The sequence below is a fragment of the Seriola dumerili genome, unplaced genomic scaffold (genome assembly GCF_002260705.1).
Source record: "Seriola dumerili isolate Sdu_G_001 unplaced genomic scaffold, Sdu_1.0 BDQW01000081.1, whole genome shotgun sequence".
Classification (NCBI taxonomy): domain Eukaryota; kingdom Metazoa; phylum Chordata; class Actinopteri; order Carangiformes; family Carangidae; genus Seriola; species Seriola dumerili.
Window position 1 is genome coordinate 4,146,255 of NW_019174336.1, and position 14,994 is coordinate 4,161,248.

The window sequence follows — 14,994 nt, forward strand, 5'->3', positions numbered from 1 at the left end:
ATGGAGACCAAAGAGAATGCAGGAAACAATAGTAAATAATTATTACTGGTAGGGCTGCAAAATGAATGAAAATATAATCGAAATCACAATATGGCCAAGTGCAATATCCAAATAACAGGAGCTGCAATTTTGTTGATAAAAGTGAAATGTATCACAACATGGTAGTGCATTGTTAACACCATACGCGTTGTGGTAGAGCCTACAAATCATATTCTCCTGACGTAGGGGAACATGCTTGTTGGTACAAACCCCCCCAAAAATCAGATCATCCCCATTTAAAAAACAATTTCAGTGAAAATGAAATGCAAGAACAATCATTCCAACTAAAAAAACAATCTTTGGCAGAACATTCAGCCCTAACGACGGGGCTAGAAAAATGCCTACACAGCACATATTCTGATCAACCTGGCAAATCCTTAAATGCAAGTTTTGACATCACACAATCAATATAAGGTGTAAGGTATTTTAAAAATAAACATAATTTGAAGTCATTACTGGTGATTTGCAAAATTATTAAATATGATAGATGACCAAGTAAAATAATAATTGATATTTTAACAAAACCAAGAGAACAAAGTGCAATCTGACAAGTGTTTAATTATCTTCCTTTAACCAAAGCAAAGGCATTTATTTCAGCTTTTGTCAAACCTTCAGAACAGAACATTATTGCTTCTCAAGCAAATGTTGTCAGTTATCCGTCTCCACCTGGGCATAGATTTGCATATGGGAGTACAGAATTGTCCCTACCAATCTTTGAGTGAAGTTATGAGTGCTGTTAGTTCAGACCTCCAGCATGGGTGAAAATTTTGTATTTGAGATGACTCTCTTTCCTCTATTGTCTGAACTGCACAGCACACATAATTTAATTTTGTAAGTGTCAACACGTTTTGTACTTTGTAGATATCATGCAACCAAAAAAGAGACATCAGGAGCCTTTTTCACTTTCCACAGGAAGTAATAGATAGTGAACTGTCTAGCCTGTAGCTACATTAAATACCTGCTAGCTACCTAACATCACTAGCCTTACATTATTAGATTATTAATAGTGATGCATCACTGGATTATGTTTTATATTTTACTGTTAAATGTGACATCAAGGGGAAAAGGGGAACTACAACACTTGTAGGCCTACTGAATATAAAAATGCGTTTTTTCTCACTTTTCCATTAACAAGTTATTTCCTAAAGTTTACTTTCCTTTAGTCTTTGATCTGTTATTGTGTAAAGTTTTTTATTTAAATGTAAATACAGATCTTACATGTTAATAAACCGTTCAGTCGAAAGCATTAAAAATTCCTCTTTGTTTTGGAGGGATGGCTGGGTTGTTGTGTCCCTACCAATGTTGAGACCAAACCTACGCCCTTGGTCCTCTATGACAAATATAGGAAGAAAGCACAGGATGGCAGAGGAGCCTATTTACATCATTCAAGTTAAGAAAAGACATTAGCTTCTATTTACAATCATGTCAGTGAGAAAAAAAAATCTGTCCGGTTTCCAGTGTGATACTTCACAGTGAGTAAAACAACCACTTTCTTTATTCTGGACAAGCTTCAATTCCGATCACGTTCATCTGCTCCCCAGCACACCGTCTGGCCCCCACCTCGCATTCGCTCATCGTCGTGGCAACACTGCCCACACCAGAGTTAACGCACAGGGGGGCGGAGTCTTTATGGCATTCTGACGTGTTTTGGCATACGCACTTCCTTTCTGATTCTAGAAATGAAAAAGTAATGATAGTAGTCACACACTCATGTTAAAGGATGAAAGGATTTTTCTCTTTTCTTTTTTTAAAACTTAGGTCTTATTTTGGTAAGAAATGATCAACAAAACTACAAAAATGAAGTTGTAATGAAGTCCAGCAGACTCACCCTGACAGACTGTTCCTGGTTTGCAAGCCTCGCAGGATGTGAATGTCTCCTCTGGCCAGGTACAGTCGCTGTCACTGGCCAACGTGAAGCTCCGTCCCAAACACCGAAGAGCCCCGAGCTGACAGACGCTGAATAAACGGGCTTGGCTTGAGCTAAATCTGGTACACAACTGCAGAGAAGTCCTACATGAAGACAATATAAAAAGAAATACAGTATCTCAATTATTATTGTGCTTTTACAACTGAGACTGGACATTTTCCTTTGTAAAATGTGGAAATAAATCTCAAACGTCATACTCACGAGCACTGGAATGGCATTTTACACACACACCCAGTTTTTCCTACATTCTCCCACAGTTTACACTTGAGGCCGGATGGAAGAGAGGGAGGTGTAGGAGCTGAGATGAAAACATAGAAAGCTTGATTAGTGTATTGTGTATACCCCTCAGAAACACCATTGTAAAGTGACTACCAATTGACTAATTGTATGATAAAGGGTTCGCTTGTAGTGATGAACAAAAGAATCATCACTCAACTCTGCAGTTCCCCTCAGCTCTGTGGAGCTTTATAGCAACATTAAGCTAAGCTAAGTTTTGGTTTTCCTTCTCTACTGTCTCATAGCGTCATTTTCTGGCCACAGCAGGAAACTGTTTTCAGTTTCCGAAGGTTTGACATTACCTGCTCAGCCCCAAAAAGTAGACATACGAAACTAGCAACTAGCTAACAGTAGGGCATAGTGGAGCACTTAGCAGCTGAAGAGCCAGATATTTCCCCCAGGAGTTGGTAGAGACCAGAAACAAAGCTAAAAGAGAGTGAATATTAGACTTCCGTTGAAAAGATGGACAGAAACACAACACCAAATAAATGGAATTGTTTCAACGTGTATCTGCTGAATATGCAGAAGGCAACTGTTGCTAACACGCCACATCAACTTAAAATGTGATACTATATCAGCATTGTGTTCACAGCTTGTTTCCCTGCCCCCAAGTTGCCAAAAAAGATCAGTTACTAGGTTTCATTCAGATAATTTGGATATAGATAGACACACTAAGTTGAGAATGTCATATAGAAAAGAAGTTGTGCGATTTATTCATATCCTACATACAATCACAAATTACTATAACATGAAAAGTGCTATGTACATTATTTTTCAGCCATTTCTTTAAGTTTGGGTTAGAGTGGAATCGAGTGGAAGAATTAGGCTAAGCTCTTTTGAGGCGGCAGTGATTTTTGGTCACTGGTGGGCAGAAAAATGCCAAAACATGCTGACAGACACACAACTCTCTTTGAAATTATCACCATATGTAGTTGTCCTGGCTAACATGATAGCAAACAGAAGCCTGTTTACACATCCAGCAGACGCAGAGCAACATTATCATCTCATTTGAGTTGTATCTTTGTCCATCTGCTGTCAGCTAGTCTCCGCCTGACGCTTTACAGCAACAACATCTGATTATGAGAGCAAATGTACCTGCTTTACAACGAGCGCCTGCTGGAGAGGGAGACCACTGCAGACTGGGGTTGCATAGGATCTCTGACACTTCACCATCCAGCACCGACTGCGCAGGACAGGAGAGAGACACACTGTCTCCAATCTGATAGGCTGCTTGGGTGGGTGTGGCTATAACATCACCGGTGAGAGGGGGAATCCCACATGTGGAACCTGGGACAGGAAGAGAGGAATTTTGAGCAAGAGGAAGTGAGGAAAACATTAGAAATATTGTGATAGAGTGCCGCAGGGATGGCGTTTTTCTGTAGGCCAACCTGGAAGTTAGTTTCACCCTGGTTCCCTCGACAAAAAGCCAATAGGATTTTTTTTCCTTTGAATTACTGCAGAAAATAAGCTTACTAAAATAAGCATACTTACACGTTTTGTTCAGCTTGATAATCTTAACAAATAAACACAACTTTTATGATTCTTGAAGCCTACATACAATTTCCAAAAGTAAAAAGCTAATGTTATAATTGGCTATAAACCAACTATACCACGGTCACATGACTTTAACGTCACCACTGCTAAACTTCCAACTTGTGGTTTGATTTAGCTCTTACCTACAAAAGCCTTTCCTCTCACAAAGTTTGTAGTTTTTTAAGAGCGCAAGTATAAACACAACAAGACTGTAAAGGTGAACTGGTGAGTAGATTGGTTTTCATGTTCAGTGTGATGATGTTTAACGTCCCCAACAACCTCTGTAGTCTTATTTAGACACTTGTAAGGATGTAGACATAAAAGCTTAAAGAAATCAGGACTGGGGTATTTACTGATGTATTGTATGGCCTAGAATAAAACATCCCTATTTCAGCCATCTAACCAAAAACCCATTCAGAAAACCCAGAGACTTCAGAACGAGGTAACAGGAAGTGCTTAAATGCTAACTAGTTTCAAGGTTTTAGGACTCATTCCTGTGGAACTCTATTCCTAGACAGTTATATCTTGTGGGTGCACAAGATTGAGCAGTATAACATCTATAGAATTGGGTAACCTGCAAATGAATCAACATTTGCATAAAAAAGACACAGTGACAGACAATCATGCTGATTGTCTCGTCTTACTTCACCTGCTTCTTGGCCTATGGGCCAGCTTCAGACTAAATTTAATTGAAATCTGTTATAGTGACATATCCTGCTTTTAAACAAACGATACAACAAAAAAACAATTCTTCTTAGTAATGCGAAGACATACTTTTACAAACCCTTGTTTCTGTCGTCCACCTCTGGTTTTCAGTGCACCGAGACACAGCGTTTCCACTGAGGTGATGGCCGCTTATGCAGGAGTATTCCACTATGCTTCCAACCTGGTAAAAATCTCTTGGATTCTGAGAAAGAAATACAACACTTAATCACCTAGATAAAACTTAACACAGAAACTAATTACAGAAGAGATTCTTTTCAAACGAGCTACAAGTTTAATACAGTTTTGGAACCTTTTCTGTGTCTGAAAACAAAAAGCCAAAGTTGACAATAATGGAAATATCACTTTTGAAGACTCACCTCAACAAATCCATTCCTGAGGTTAGGAGGTGGACCACATGTTTTAGGTGGAGTCACAGAGAGACTGAAGCACTGAGGCTCCATCCTCCTGTACACACAGTTTACAATGAGAAAACTCTCAAAAAGCATCTCTGATACTTCTAAAGTGTTTGGATCAGATTAGACTGTGAAGAAATGATCATTTGATTTGATCACATTCAAATCCATAACTATGATCAAATCATTAAGGATATCAACAATACATTTCTTTTGTGGTCATGAAGATATAAATGAAATATGCAGGTATGTGCATTTTTTATAATCAAGCTTTGAAGGCAAAAATCTCCCATTCTGTAACAAATGTGGTTAGTACAAGATAAACTTCATATTTCAAGTTAAAACCTTTTGACAGATTTAGGGTTAGGGAAAGTGTCTGCTCTGCTACTGCATGACAAACAAGTTGTTGTGTGTTCATGTCCTTACTGTAAATACTGGATCTCTGGCTCCTCACAAGGACTCCGCTCCTCTTGCAATCCAGTGCAGTAGCGGCCGCCTCTGCTGGGCGCGGGATTGTTGCAGCTGCGAGTCCTCATCCTTTGACCATTGGAACAAGATCCCCAGGATGACCAGCAGCTCCAGCTGCCGTGGATCACCCCTAAGAGAAAAAAACACAAAGATTCTCTTTTGTGTTCTGTGTCGTATGTGAAGGAGTTGGTCGCGCTGACTGGATGCCATGGTAACATAAAACTTCAACATAACCCCTTTAACTTTTGATCATTTTAAAATCTTATCATTTGATTAGTTTAGTTGATTTGTTAAGTTTATACAGATCTTATGAGAATAAATGAGAGACTAAATAAAAATGTTGCAAAATACTTTTGTTTACCTGGTTGCTCTCCAATCACAGCTCCACTCTCGCAGGCTCGTCCGGAGGTTCCCGGCCGGCAGACGCAGCTACACTCGGAGCCTGTCAGCTGCGGCTCTCCGTTGTTCTGGCAGGGCCGGCAGTGACAGGGATGCTCCTCCACCAGGTACTCCTCTGTGGCTCTTTTCAGGTGGAGCTTTTTCAAACCTGCACACTGGACCTCCTTCACCAGCTCATACAGAGGACGCAGCTGTAAAACAATTTACAGTTTAGAGTTTCCGAATGAGCAGATAGAAAACACAAAGAAATACAGTGACTACTAGACAAGGAATTTAAAGATCCCGTATTTTCCTGTGTTTTATTTGAAGTGTTGATCCATAAGAAGATATATTTGTAGTTTTAAGAACCAACCATCTGTATGTAGTTTTACATCTCCTCCATCAGGCTTCTCTCTGGAGCTCTAGTAACAATGGGTCAGTGAGCCAATCAGAAGAGAGGAGGCTCTGAGCCTCTCTTCTGATTAGCTGACTGATTTCTGAGCAATAAGAATAGAGCAGATTTCAGGTAAACACTCAGAGAAACCAAGTCCTGGTAGGTTGGATGGTGAGTCCAGTTGGGAGGGGCTTGGGGTGTGGCTGAAAGCAGTGACTGCTTTGTTGTGACATCACAAAGTTACAGAAGTCCTGACGGCTCATTTTAAGGCTTCTGAATACAGGCTGTGTGCATTTCCCTGTGGACTGAGCACTTTGATACTTAATTTCACACAATAATAATTTCACAGTATTAATATAAGACCTAGACCTGCTTTACAATCATGATGTATCACTACAAAATCAACATGTATGGCAAGCAAAGGTAAGGGGAATAATAGGAAATAGAAAATATCAAAAAAGAGCCTTTTAATCAATCGGTCGTTCAGTAAGATATAATCAGCTGTGTCGACTCTCATACCTTCTGGTCTATGACATCAGGGAAGTCTTTGACAGATGAAGCCCAGTTATCATAGACCTCTCCGTTAGCTTCTGGATTTTCCAGATCCAGAACAGACAGAGCAGCTATGAAGGACAGATCTCCACCAAAAATGTTGACCTTAATGGGCATCTTATTTACATTGTGTCCTGTGGAAAAATGACAATAAAAACTACAGCTCAATCCAGTTTGTATATGATTGTCAAGCTTAACTTCGTCAATTCAAATCCAATTGAAATAAATGATTTCTTTGATTCTGCACTGTGTGGTTTGAAAGTGTATATATGAAGGCTTTCACTCACCATGGCTGGATGATAAAGATTTTGTCAGTTTTTCACAGACAGTTTTCACTTTCTTCCTGAACAAACGGCGTTTCACTTTCCTCCAGCACCTCTTGTACTCAAAGTCTGTTGTATCTTTACACAAGCAACGCAAGAGCAACAGATTTAGTACTCAGTACAGTTCAAAATGCTCAAAATATCAGCTGGCTGACACCAAATTTTGGCACATAGAGAATGTAAGATTTATTTAAATGCTTAAATAAGTCACAATTTTCAAGCTTTTGTTGCTATTAACATCAATACTATGTGTTAAAACCCATGCAAAAAAACAAATTCACAATATCCCCTAAATATATAGCACATTACATTCAACCCCTTTACATTTTACATGCTGAATCAAGTCAATCAAAAAAATCAAACGCTCTTACTGGATGAAGAGAGGAACTGACGGTCTATCTCCAACAAGGCTTGGTATTCGCCTCCGAGGGAGCCCTCAGAGAAGTAGTGTGTGCCGTACGTCTGAAGCAGCTGGCGGTAGGCAGAGTAGTCGTATGTGAGCGGCAGCGAGGACAGGGCCTTCCAGAAGCCTTCGGCCAGGGTAAGATACTGGGGGGCAGAGTTTTGGAACTGTGCCAGCTCCACTTTATTCTTCAGGATTATCAATCTGTGGGCCTGCAAGATAGAGAAGGTAAGACTGGTTAATTAAGACCTTTAACCCAGCTAGTGACAGGGCCTAAAGACAGCAAGTCATTCTTAAAGTTAGTCCAACACTTACAGTAAGAAGGAGGCTACAAAATAATGAGCTATTTGTGCGGTTATGTCGTCACCTTAGACTCAGTGACATCTCTGTGGAAGGTGCGGCGGTCATGTCCCACCAAGGCGTTGGACTGGATGTGTTGCATGTAGGACCAGGAGCTTTCGTAGGATTCATCATTCTCATCATTGTTTACTTTCACCTGCAGCACAAACAAAGGCAGCAACGTTCAACATTTGCTTTCAGTCCAACCCAATACTCAACAACCATTCCATGGATTGCCTTAAAATTTTGCTCAAGCATTCATGTTCCCCTCAGAATGACTTCTAATAACATTGATGGTCCCTGGAGTCATCTAGCACGTCATCAGATCAAAACTTTAGTTAGTTTATGACAAAATACCTGCAAAAGTGAGATTCTTAGCCTCAGCTGTACATTGTGTTTAACACTACAAAGCAAATGCTAGCATGCTAACATGCTGACTTGGTAAACACAACTCCTCCTCAACATTAGCATGTTAGCATTATCATTTTGCTAATGTTAGCATGCTGACATAAGCCTTACAAAGCTGTTAGCATGGCTGTAGACTCTTGTTATTATATTGGTTTATTTAACAGGGACCTAGGATGTATTAACACACTATTTCCATAAATGTGCATGAGTTAGCCAAAGATCAGTTCTCCCTATGCAGAAAATACAGTAACCTAAAATTACTAGAAAAAAATTGTGGTGAAAATACATTTCTATATTCAAGCATACATTACCAGTAACGTTTGGAATAACACTGTATTTATTTTGCTTTTTGAAAACACATAAGTAAATATGATATGTAATGAGATTCATAATAAACTATTATAGTAACATGATGGATAAAAGAAACAGCTGGATGATTGACTTTTCAAGCGACACCTTTACTTTTCTCCACACTTTGATCACATCACGATAACACTTCCTGTCTCTAAGTCACATATCACTAAACTGACCAATCAGAGGCAAGAAGGCCTTAGACTGAGGTAATTAAAAGGAAAACTAAAGAGATGGATTCAGGAGGTTACTATAACTGTTTTTAAAGATGCAGGTGTAAATATTTAAACTTGTCAATATGTAAATAATAATAGTGGGAACATGAATATGTAAATAGTAAACTGTATAAACAATGAACATATATTTGAATAAAATTAACTCCAATATACAGTATGAATCAACACCAAAACCTTACACTATCTTGTTAATCATGGTTTAGTTTCATCAAGTGTCATCGCAGCGACCCAGCAACTAGCTCAACTAAATGGAATGCACTCATTTTTACTGTTATCAATTACACCTGTGCTTTTTTTCAAAATGGTCAACTCACCTCAAAGTTGTACCGGAGGATGTTCCGTGGCAGTCTGTAATAGACTTGGTGGTCACCACTGAACACCTTCCTGCACTGGCCTCCAAAGCTCAGAGTGTTGATCACACCTGCTCTCAGTTTCCCTGTCAACACGTCATACCTGTAAAACGGGATACAACAAATCAATTTGATGGACTTCTTATCCAACAGTTGTCTGCATGACATATACTCATTCGCAAGTAGATAGTAAGGACCCAGTTTCCTGGTGGTGGTGGAGTGACTCACCCTCTGCCTGTGAAGTCAGAGTTGGGAGGTGTTTTGTGAAGGTCACATGAGTACTGGCTGTTGTCTTGGCCACAGCCTCTCTCATCCAGACCATCCTCACAGTCCTGGTCTCCGTTACACAGAAGAGAGCGGCTGATACACTGACCTGCATCAGGGTTTCAATAATACGTTTTCATTCCACATTGCAAAAGACATCATTTACAGAGAGAAAAAAATTGAATAATATGGATTATTATATCTGTAAAGTTTTTTGAATTATATATATATATATTCAAAAACTTTAACCTTAACTTTAACCCTGAAAAACTGACCCCAAAGAACGTAAATAAATAAATAAATGAATATGTATAGAGGAACTTTTGCTGTCATTTGAAATAGAAATTCTTCCTAATATGAGAAAATATCTGAGGCATTTTAGTGTGATACAATATACAGTATGTTGCCACATACCGGAGGTGCAGCGGAACCTGTCTCCGCATCCTGTTTCCAATGGACATCTTTTCTGTGGGACACACGGTTGTGTTTGTGTTGCTTCTCCTGAACATGGCACACCCCCAAACTGGGCATACACTTGCACGTGGCGAGTACGCACCTGAAAAGGAAGCGATTATACACATTGAGTTAAAGAAGAGATCAAATGCAAGGATGATCAGTTTCTCTTCTTTCTTCTGACCATTGTGGTGGCTCTATTTCAGGTCCCAAATGATAATAACTTCAAGCTGTGGAGTTGTTATGAGACTGAAGACTGAAGTTGTACTTTTATTTTTAAAGATAGAGACAATTGCTATTAGATGTCTTAGAGATTTTGACAGTATGATTCAATCTGGAGATACAAACAACTGATTTCATCACTCTAGTGAGCCCGTCTGAATATCAAGAGACTCTACATTACATCCCGACCCAAGTTGACAAACTCCATTTTCAGGCCTCTCCTCCGGTGAAAATCAAGTTTTTAACCTTATTAAAATGTCCATGATGTTTTTTATATAATGAACGACATATCACGAGTGAAAAAGGCCATCAATGCCATGACGGAGCTACAGTGAACCAGTTACAGTCTCATAAAAACAGATTCATACAGTGAGGGTGTCATACCTCATGAAACTACAGAACCAATCTCATCAACTTGTGGGGACAGGGGGCGGGGCTACATAAACCTGAAACCTTGTTAGTACAGAGACTGAGAGTTTGCATTATCATAGGGTGACCAGATGTCCCCATTTTCCAGGGACAGTCCCCGTTTTGGGTGTCTTGTTCCTGGCTGGAGCTGTCCCCGGAAATGTCCCCATTTTTAATCGTGAATTAAAACCAGGCCGGACAGAGTGAGTGGGCAGCAGAGACATCAGACAGGCAGATGTCTCGTGTTGTGTTTGTTTTGACCAACAGAGGTCACTGATGGCTCGCTATAGCAGCTTCATATCACTCTTCTTTTACTACTAGCCACTTGCTCACCATCTTGATACTCTCTGCTGTTTCACCTGTCAGTTAGCAGCAGTGGTGGGCGGGGCTCAAAACCTAATCCAGCTTTCTCAGTGAGGAAGTAACAGTAGATGTGCTTCCAGCCCCAGTTTTTGATTATTTGTTTTTTTTTTTATGTGGGAAAACCATGTTAAAGAAAATATGAATCATAGCAGAGGGTTTTTACATAGTTTAAGACATGTCTGGAAACGAAAAAAAAAGAACGCTAAAAAAGAAAAAAAATCAACAATCAATTTGGCCGTGCTACCTCCTGATGTGACCAGGCCTTCAGATTAAACCTACAGCATGATTCACACTCTGCTCAGTGGATTTATTTAAAAAGGTTGACATCACGACCATCAGACACCTTTGGACGTTTGGCCATTGTTGTAATAATTTGTGTGTCCCACTGCATTGTGGGAGCAAAAACCTGTTCACACACTTGCATTGTGGGGACTTGCCTGTCATCTGTGAGTAAAACCAGGGTCCCCACAAAGTTGGTTCATTTACTGTATCTTATTGTTCAAACTTGTTTTACAGTAAGGGTTTAAATGATGTAGGTTAAAGGCATTGAGCGTTTAGGGTTAAGTTTTGACCACACCTTCAAGGCAACAAATATAAATATACACAATATCCTCATAAGTAAAATATTAGTGTGTGTGTTGCTTTGAAGTACCTTTGTGCTGGTGCAGCCATCACACTCAGACCACTCTCCATAAGCCCCCCATCTGCAGTTCACAGGCTGCTGACAGCTGAGAGGAATGGACATTAACATAATTAAAAACATTTATGTTATATTATTCTCTCGAGTGAATGTTTATGAACCACGGCGCCAGTGATGTAACAGTTTATGTAACCATTCCCTGTTTTACAATGGAAGATAAAATAAAAGATGCTCCCCTGCTACGACACAACCTTAAGCCAAAAGAAAATTTTACAATACCTACCAAACTGGAGACAGACAGATGAGCAACGACACCAAAGAAGACAGAGCTGCTGCCAAATGCAACTGTGAACAAAAATCAAGAAGACAGTTTACTCAGTCTAAATGATTAAAAAATAGGATAAGATCATTCATGATGAAAACAGACTGAACTAAAACGATACTATCCACTTTTCGATATTAAAGCAACCTTCATGATGTGTTCCTCAGAGTCCAACCTTCTCTTCTGGTCCAGCACCCTAACATCCAGGGTCATATAATCAGCAGTGGAAGGCGATTGTGCAACAGAACCCCAAGTTCAGGAATTCCCACAATGAGGAAACTGGTATTCATCAAGTCTGAACCAGATATGCTCTGCCTCCGTTCACACGGTGAGTCATGAACAGGGAGACTCTGTTCTTTTCCAGTGCAGCTTCAGTCCAAGTCCTGTCACATTTAGTTTTGCTCATTTGTTTTGTCCAACGGCAGTCAGCCCATTAAAAAAAAGTGCTGTATCTTGCGTAAAGAAGCATGACGGGAGATGTTGCGACACAATTGTTTGTCCTCAGTGAGGCGGTCAGAATCTGCACGCTTTAGTCAAAGGTCAGAAAAATCCTATTTTTGCACATGCGTTTGACCCTGTTGCTGTGTAAACATGAATACACATGGGAATAACACACATCTTCATCTGTAATACTGACCTATTATTAGTTTTAATTTAATCCACATTTCATATTTGCAGCCAGGATCACGATATCTTTATTCAAAGCCATCCAGAGTTATTTATAGAGCAGTATTCATAGTTATATTAACATTTTTGGTTTGTTTTATTATTTTAAAATCTGAGCTCAAATATACAGATAGATATTCTTCTACTGCTTCTCCCCCCTTTGTTTCCATCTTTTCAATATTTGAACCACCTTATTCTCAGTCTTGTGTTTAATTGTTTAATACTTGAAGGGAAAACAGTGAAAAACTTAGGTCAAATAGGAAGAATGACGCACAAAATAAAAAAACTAATACACATTAACGTACACACATACTGTTCATTGCCACTTAGTGTTTATAGGGTTTTAGTGTCTTAAATTCTTCTGAAATCCCTTCTTTTCATCTTGGGCACAACTGAAAACATGATGAGTATTTAATTATTGTCTGTCACTTACTCATGTAGACTTCATCTCATTCCAGTAAAGAAAATGCAACAGCGACAAAAGAAAAGAAGACAAATAAATATCGGCCATAAACCAAAAAACCACAGAAAAACCTCACATCTACAGAAAGTAGAGAAACTTTCAGTTTTCTTTTAAAAACAACATAGCTGTGAATCACAGCTAGAGAGAGCGGAGATCTGTCACAGGCTGTGACAGATGTGACACAGCTGAGAGTCACGGCTTTGTCACTGTCTGTGACAGATCTCATGCGGTTTGTTTCAGATAAAAGGACCAAAGTCAACAAAAGCACCCTCACCAGATCTGGATCTCATCCTATAGGTCCAGTCAGAAAAGCACCAGCTGATGACTGGAGAGGTCTGACTGGATTACAGTAAAGAGCTGGGTGTCCTCAGAGGCCCAGGTGTAGCTGCCCTTTAGTGGGGACTTCATTTCTTCTGTAGTGTCCAGCGCCACAACACTGATCTCATACTGTAGCTCCTCAGTATGTCAACATGTTTAGAGGCAGGCAGTGTGTTTGTGTGTGTGTGTGTGTGTGTGTGTGTGTGTGTGTGTGTGTACTGTGTGTGGTTGGGAATGCTGTAAGATTCATATGATCTCTTTTTTACTTTACATATCTATACTAACTTTTTTGCCTTAACTCAGTCATTTCCCCACTCACACAATAACACGTGTGCATCTCCACCTGAAAATGAAGTGAAATTAATGAATAAATGAATCATTTCTATTTCAAAATACTCCAAACTTTTGTTTGGAGTTTGAGTTTGAGTTTGGTTGCTGGCCAGTCCTGGTTGGAAAATCTGGATTCAGGGAATGACCTTGCTTCCCACACACAAGACAATAAGAGCTCAGATATCAGCAGAAACCTAATGAGGATCATGACGTCAAACATGTGTCTGACTGTCTTATTTTGGTCTGCTCTATAGACTTGTGGTCTGCCGCAGTGCCCTGAAGCTACCACTGTGAGGTGGTAAAGATGGAAATGATCATCTTCTATAAATAGTGGATTTCAGTGATAAATCAATTTCAAGGTGATCACCTGGGAGCGAGATAATGAATAATCAAATGCAACATTCATGAGCTCTTCATGCACCAGTATCAGAGGTGGACAAAGAACTTGTAGAATAAAAGCCTGTAGAATATGATACAAAGCCTGTAGAAATGGCCATAAAAACATAATTGAATCAACAAACAGACAGCAATTGTCATTTTCATATTTCTTTTTTGAAGGCAGTGAAGTCTGGTCCTGGTAAACACAGCCAACATTTAAAACTAAAGGAATCTTTCTTTATTTTTAAAACTTCAAGCAGGGACTTCAGATAAGGCCATGGGTGCTCATGGGCGCCTGACTGACAGGAGTTGGCTGTGATAGTTTTTTTTCCAGTGACAAACACAGCACATGACCTATCCCATTTTCAAAATAAAATAAAATAAATTCCGCTGACTAAAAGCTCTGCTTCATAGAAATGTAGTGGAGTCAAAACTACAATATTTCTTTTCAGTGTAGTGGAGTAAGAGTAACAAGTTTCCAAAAATGTAATTCTCAAACAAAGTACAGATACTGGAAAAATATACTTGAGTAGAGTAGTCAGGTAAATGTAGTTTGTTACTGTCCAGCCCTGACCAGTATAAAACTGCCATGGAGACACAAAGGCACCAGTTTGTTTTTGAACTTAAAGCTGCAATAACCAATGTTTGTGTATGTGAAAGGGGTTGCATAGTCTCATAGTGACAAAACCCACAAATAATCATATTAATAATACAACAACCACCTGACTTGTGATGAGTTTTATAGCAACTTCAAAGATAACTGTTTTTTGGTTTTGTTTTCTGGTGCACAACCTGCCCAAACAGCACACACACAAAGTTAGCGACTAGCTGGTGAACATGGAGTGATTAGCTGCTGAAGAGCCACATGTTTTTCTCCCAAGTTTGTAGAGACCAAAAACAGAGTCACATTCATCAGGTGGACACAAACGCAACTCCGAGTGAGTGATTAGTAAGGCTGGGCCTGGGTTAAGGTTGAGTTTAAGGTAAGGGTTAGGGTTAGGCAAGTAGCACTTATGGTTAAGGTTAGAGTAACTCCTGGAGGGAGACCGTGTGTCTGTGTCTCTGTGTGTGT

At 39.6% G+C, this 14,994-nt stretch overlaps 1 protein-coding gene across 1 annotated transcript; it reads right to left on the minus strand.

Annotated features, from left to right (window-relative positions):
• Nucleotides 1-1,211: 1,211 nt before the first annotated feature.
• On the minus strand, nt 1,212-11,995 carry LOC111221121 (complement component C7-like). The gene is made up of 18 exons (XM_022744455.1): nt 11,915-11,995; nt 11,729-11,790; nt 11,458-11,533; nt 9,774-9,915; nt 9,324-9,468; nt 9,060-9,198; nt 7,779-7,907; nt 7,380-7,623; nt 6,973-7,086; nt 6,653-6,819; nt 5,723-5,951; nt 5,320-5,491; nt 4,858-4,945; nt 4,550-4,682; nt 3,338-3,529; nt 2,168-2,264; nt 1,868-2,049; nt 1,212-1,712 (listed from the first exon to the last, which is right to left on the minus strand). Exons 1-18 carry the CDS (start codon nt 11,978-11,980, stop codon nt 1,534-1,536), a joined length of 2,556 nt encoding a protein of 851 aa, XP_022600176.1. The 5' UTR covers nt 11,981-11,995; the 3' UTR covers nt 1,212-1,533.
• Between the last annotated feature and the right edge of the window lie 2,999 nt (nt 11,996-14,994).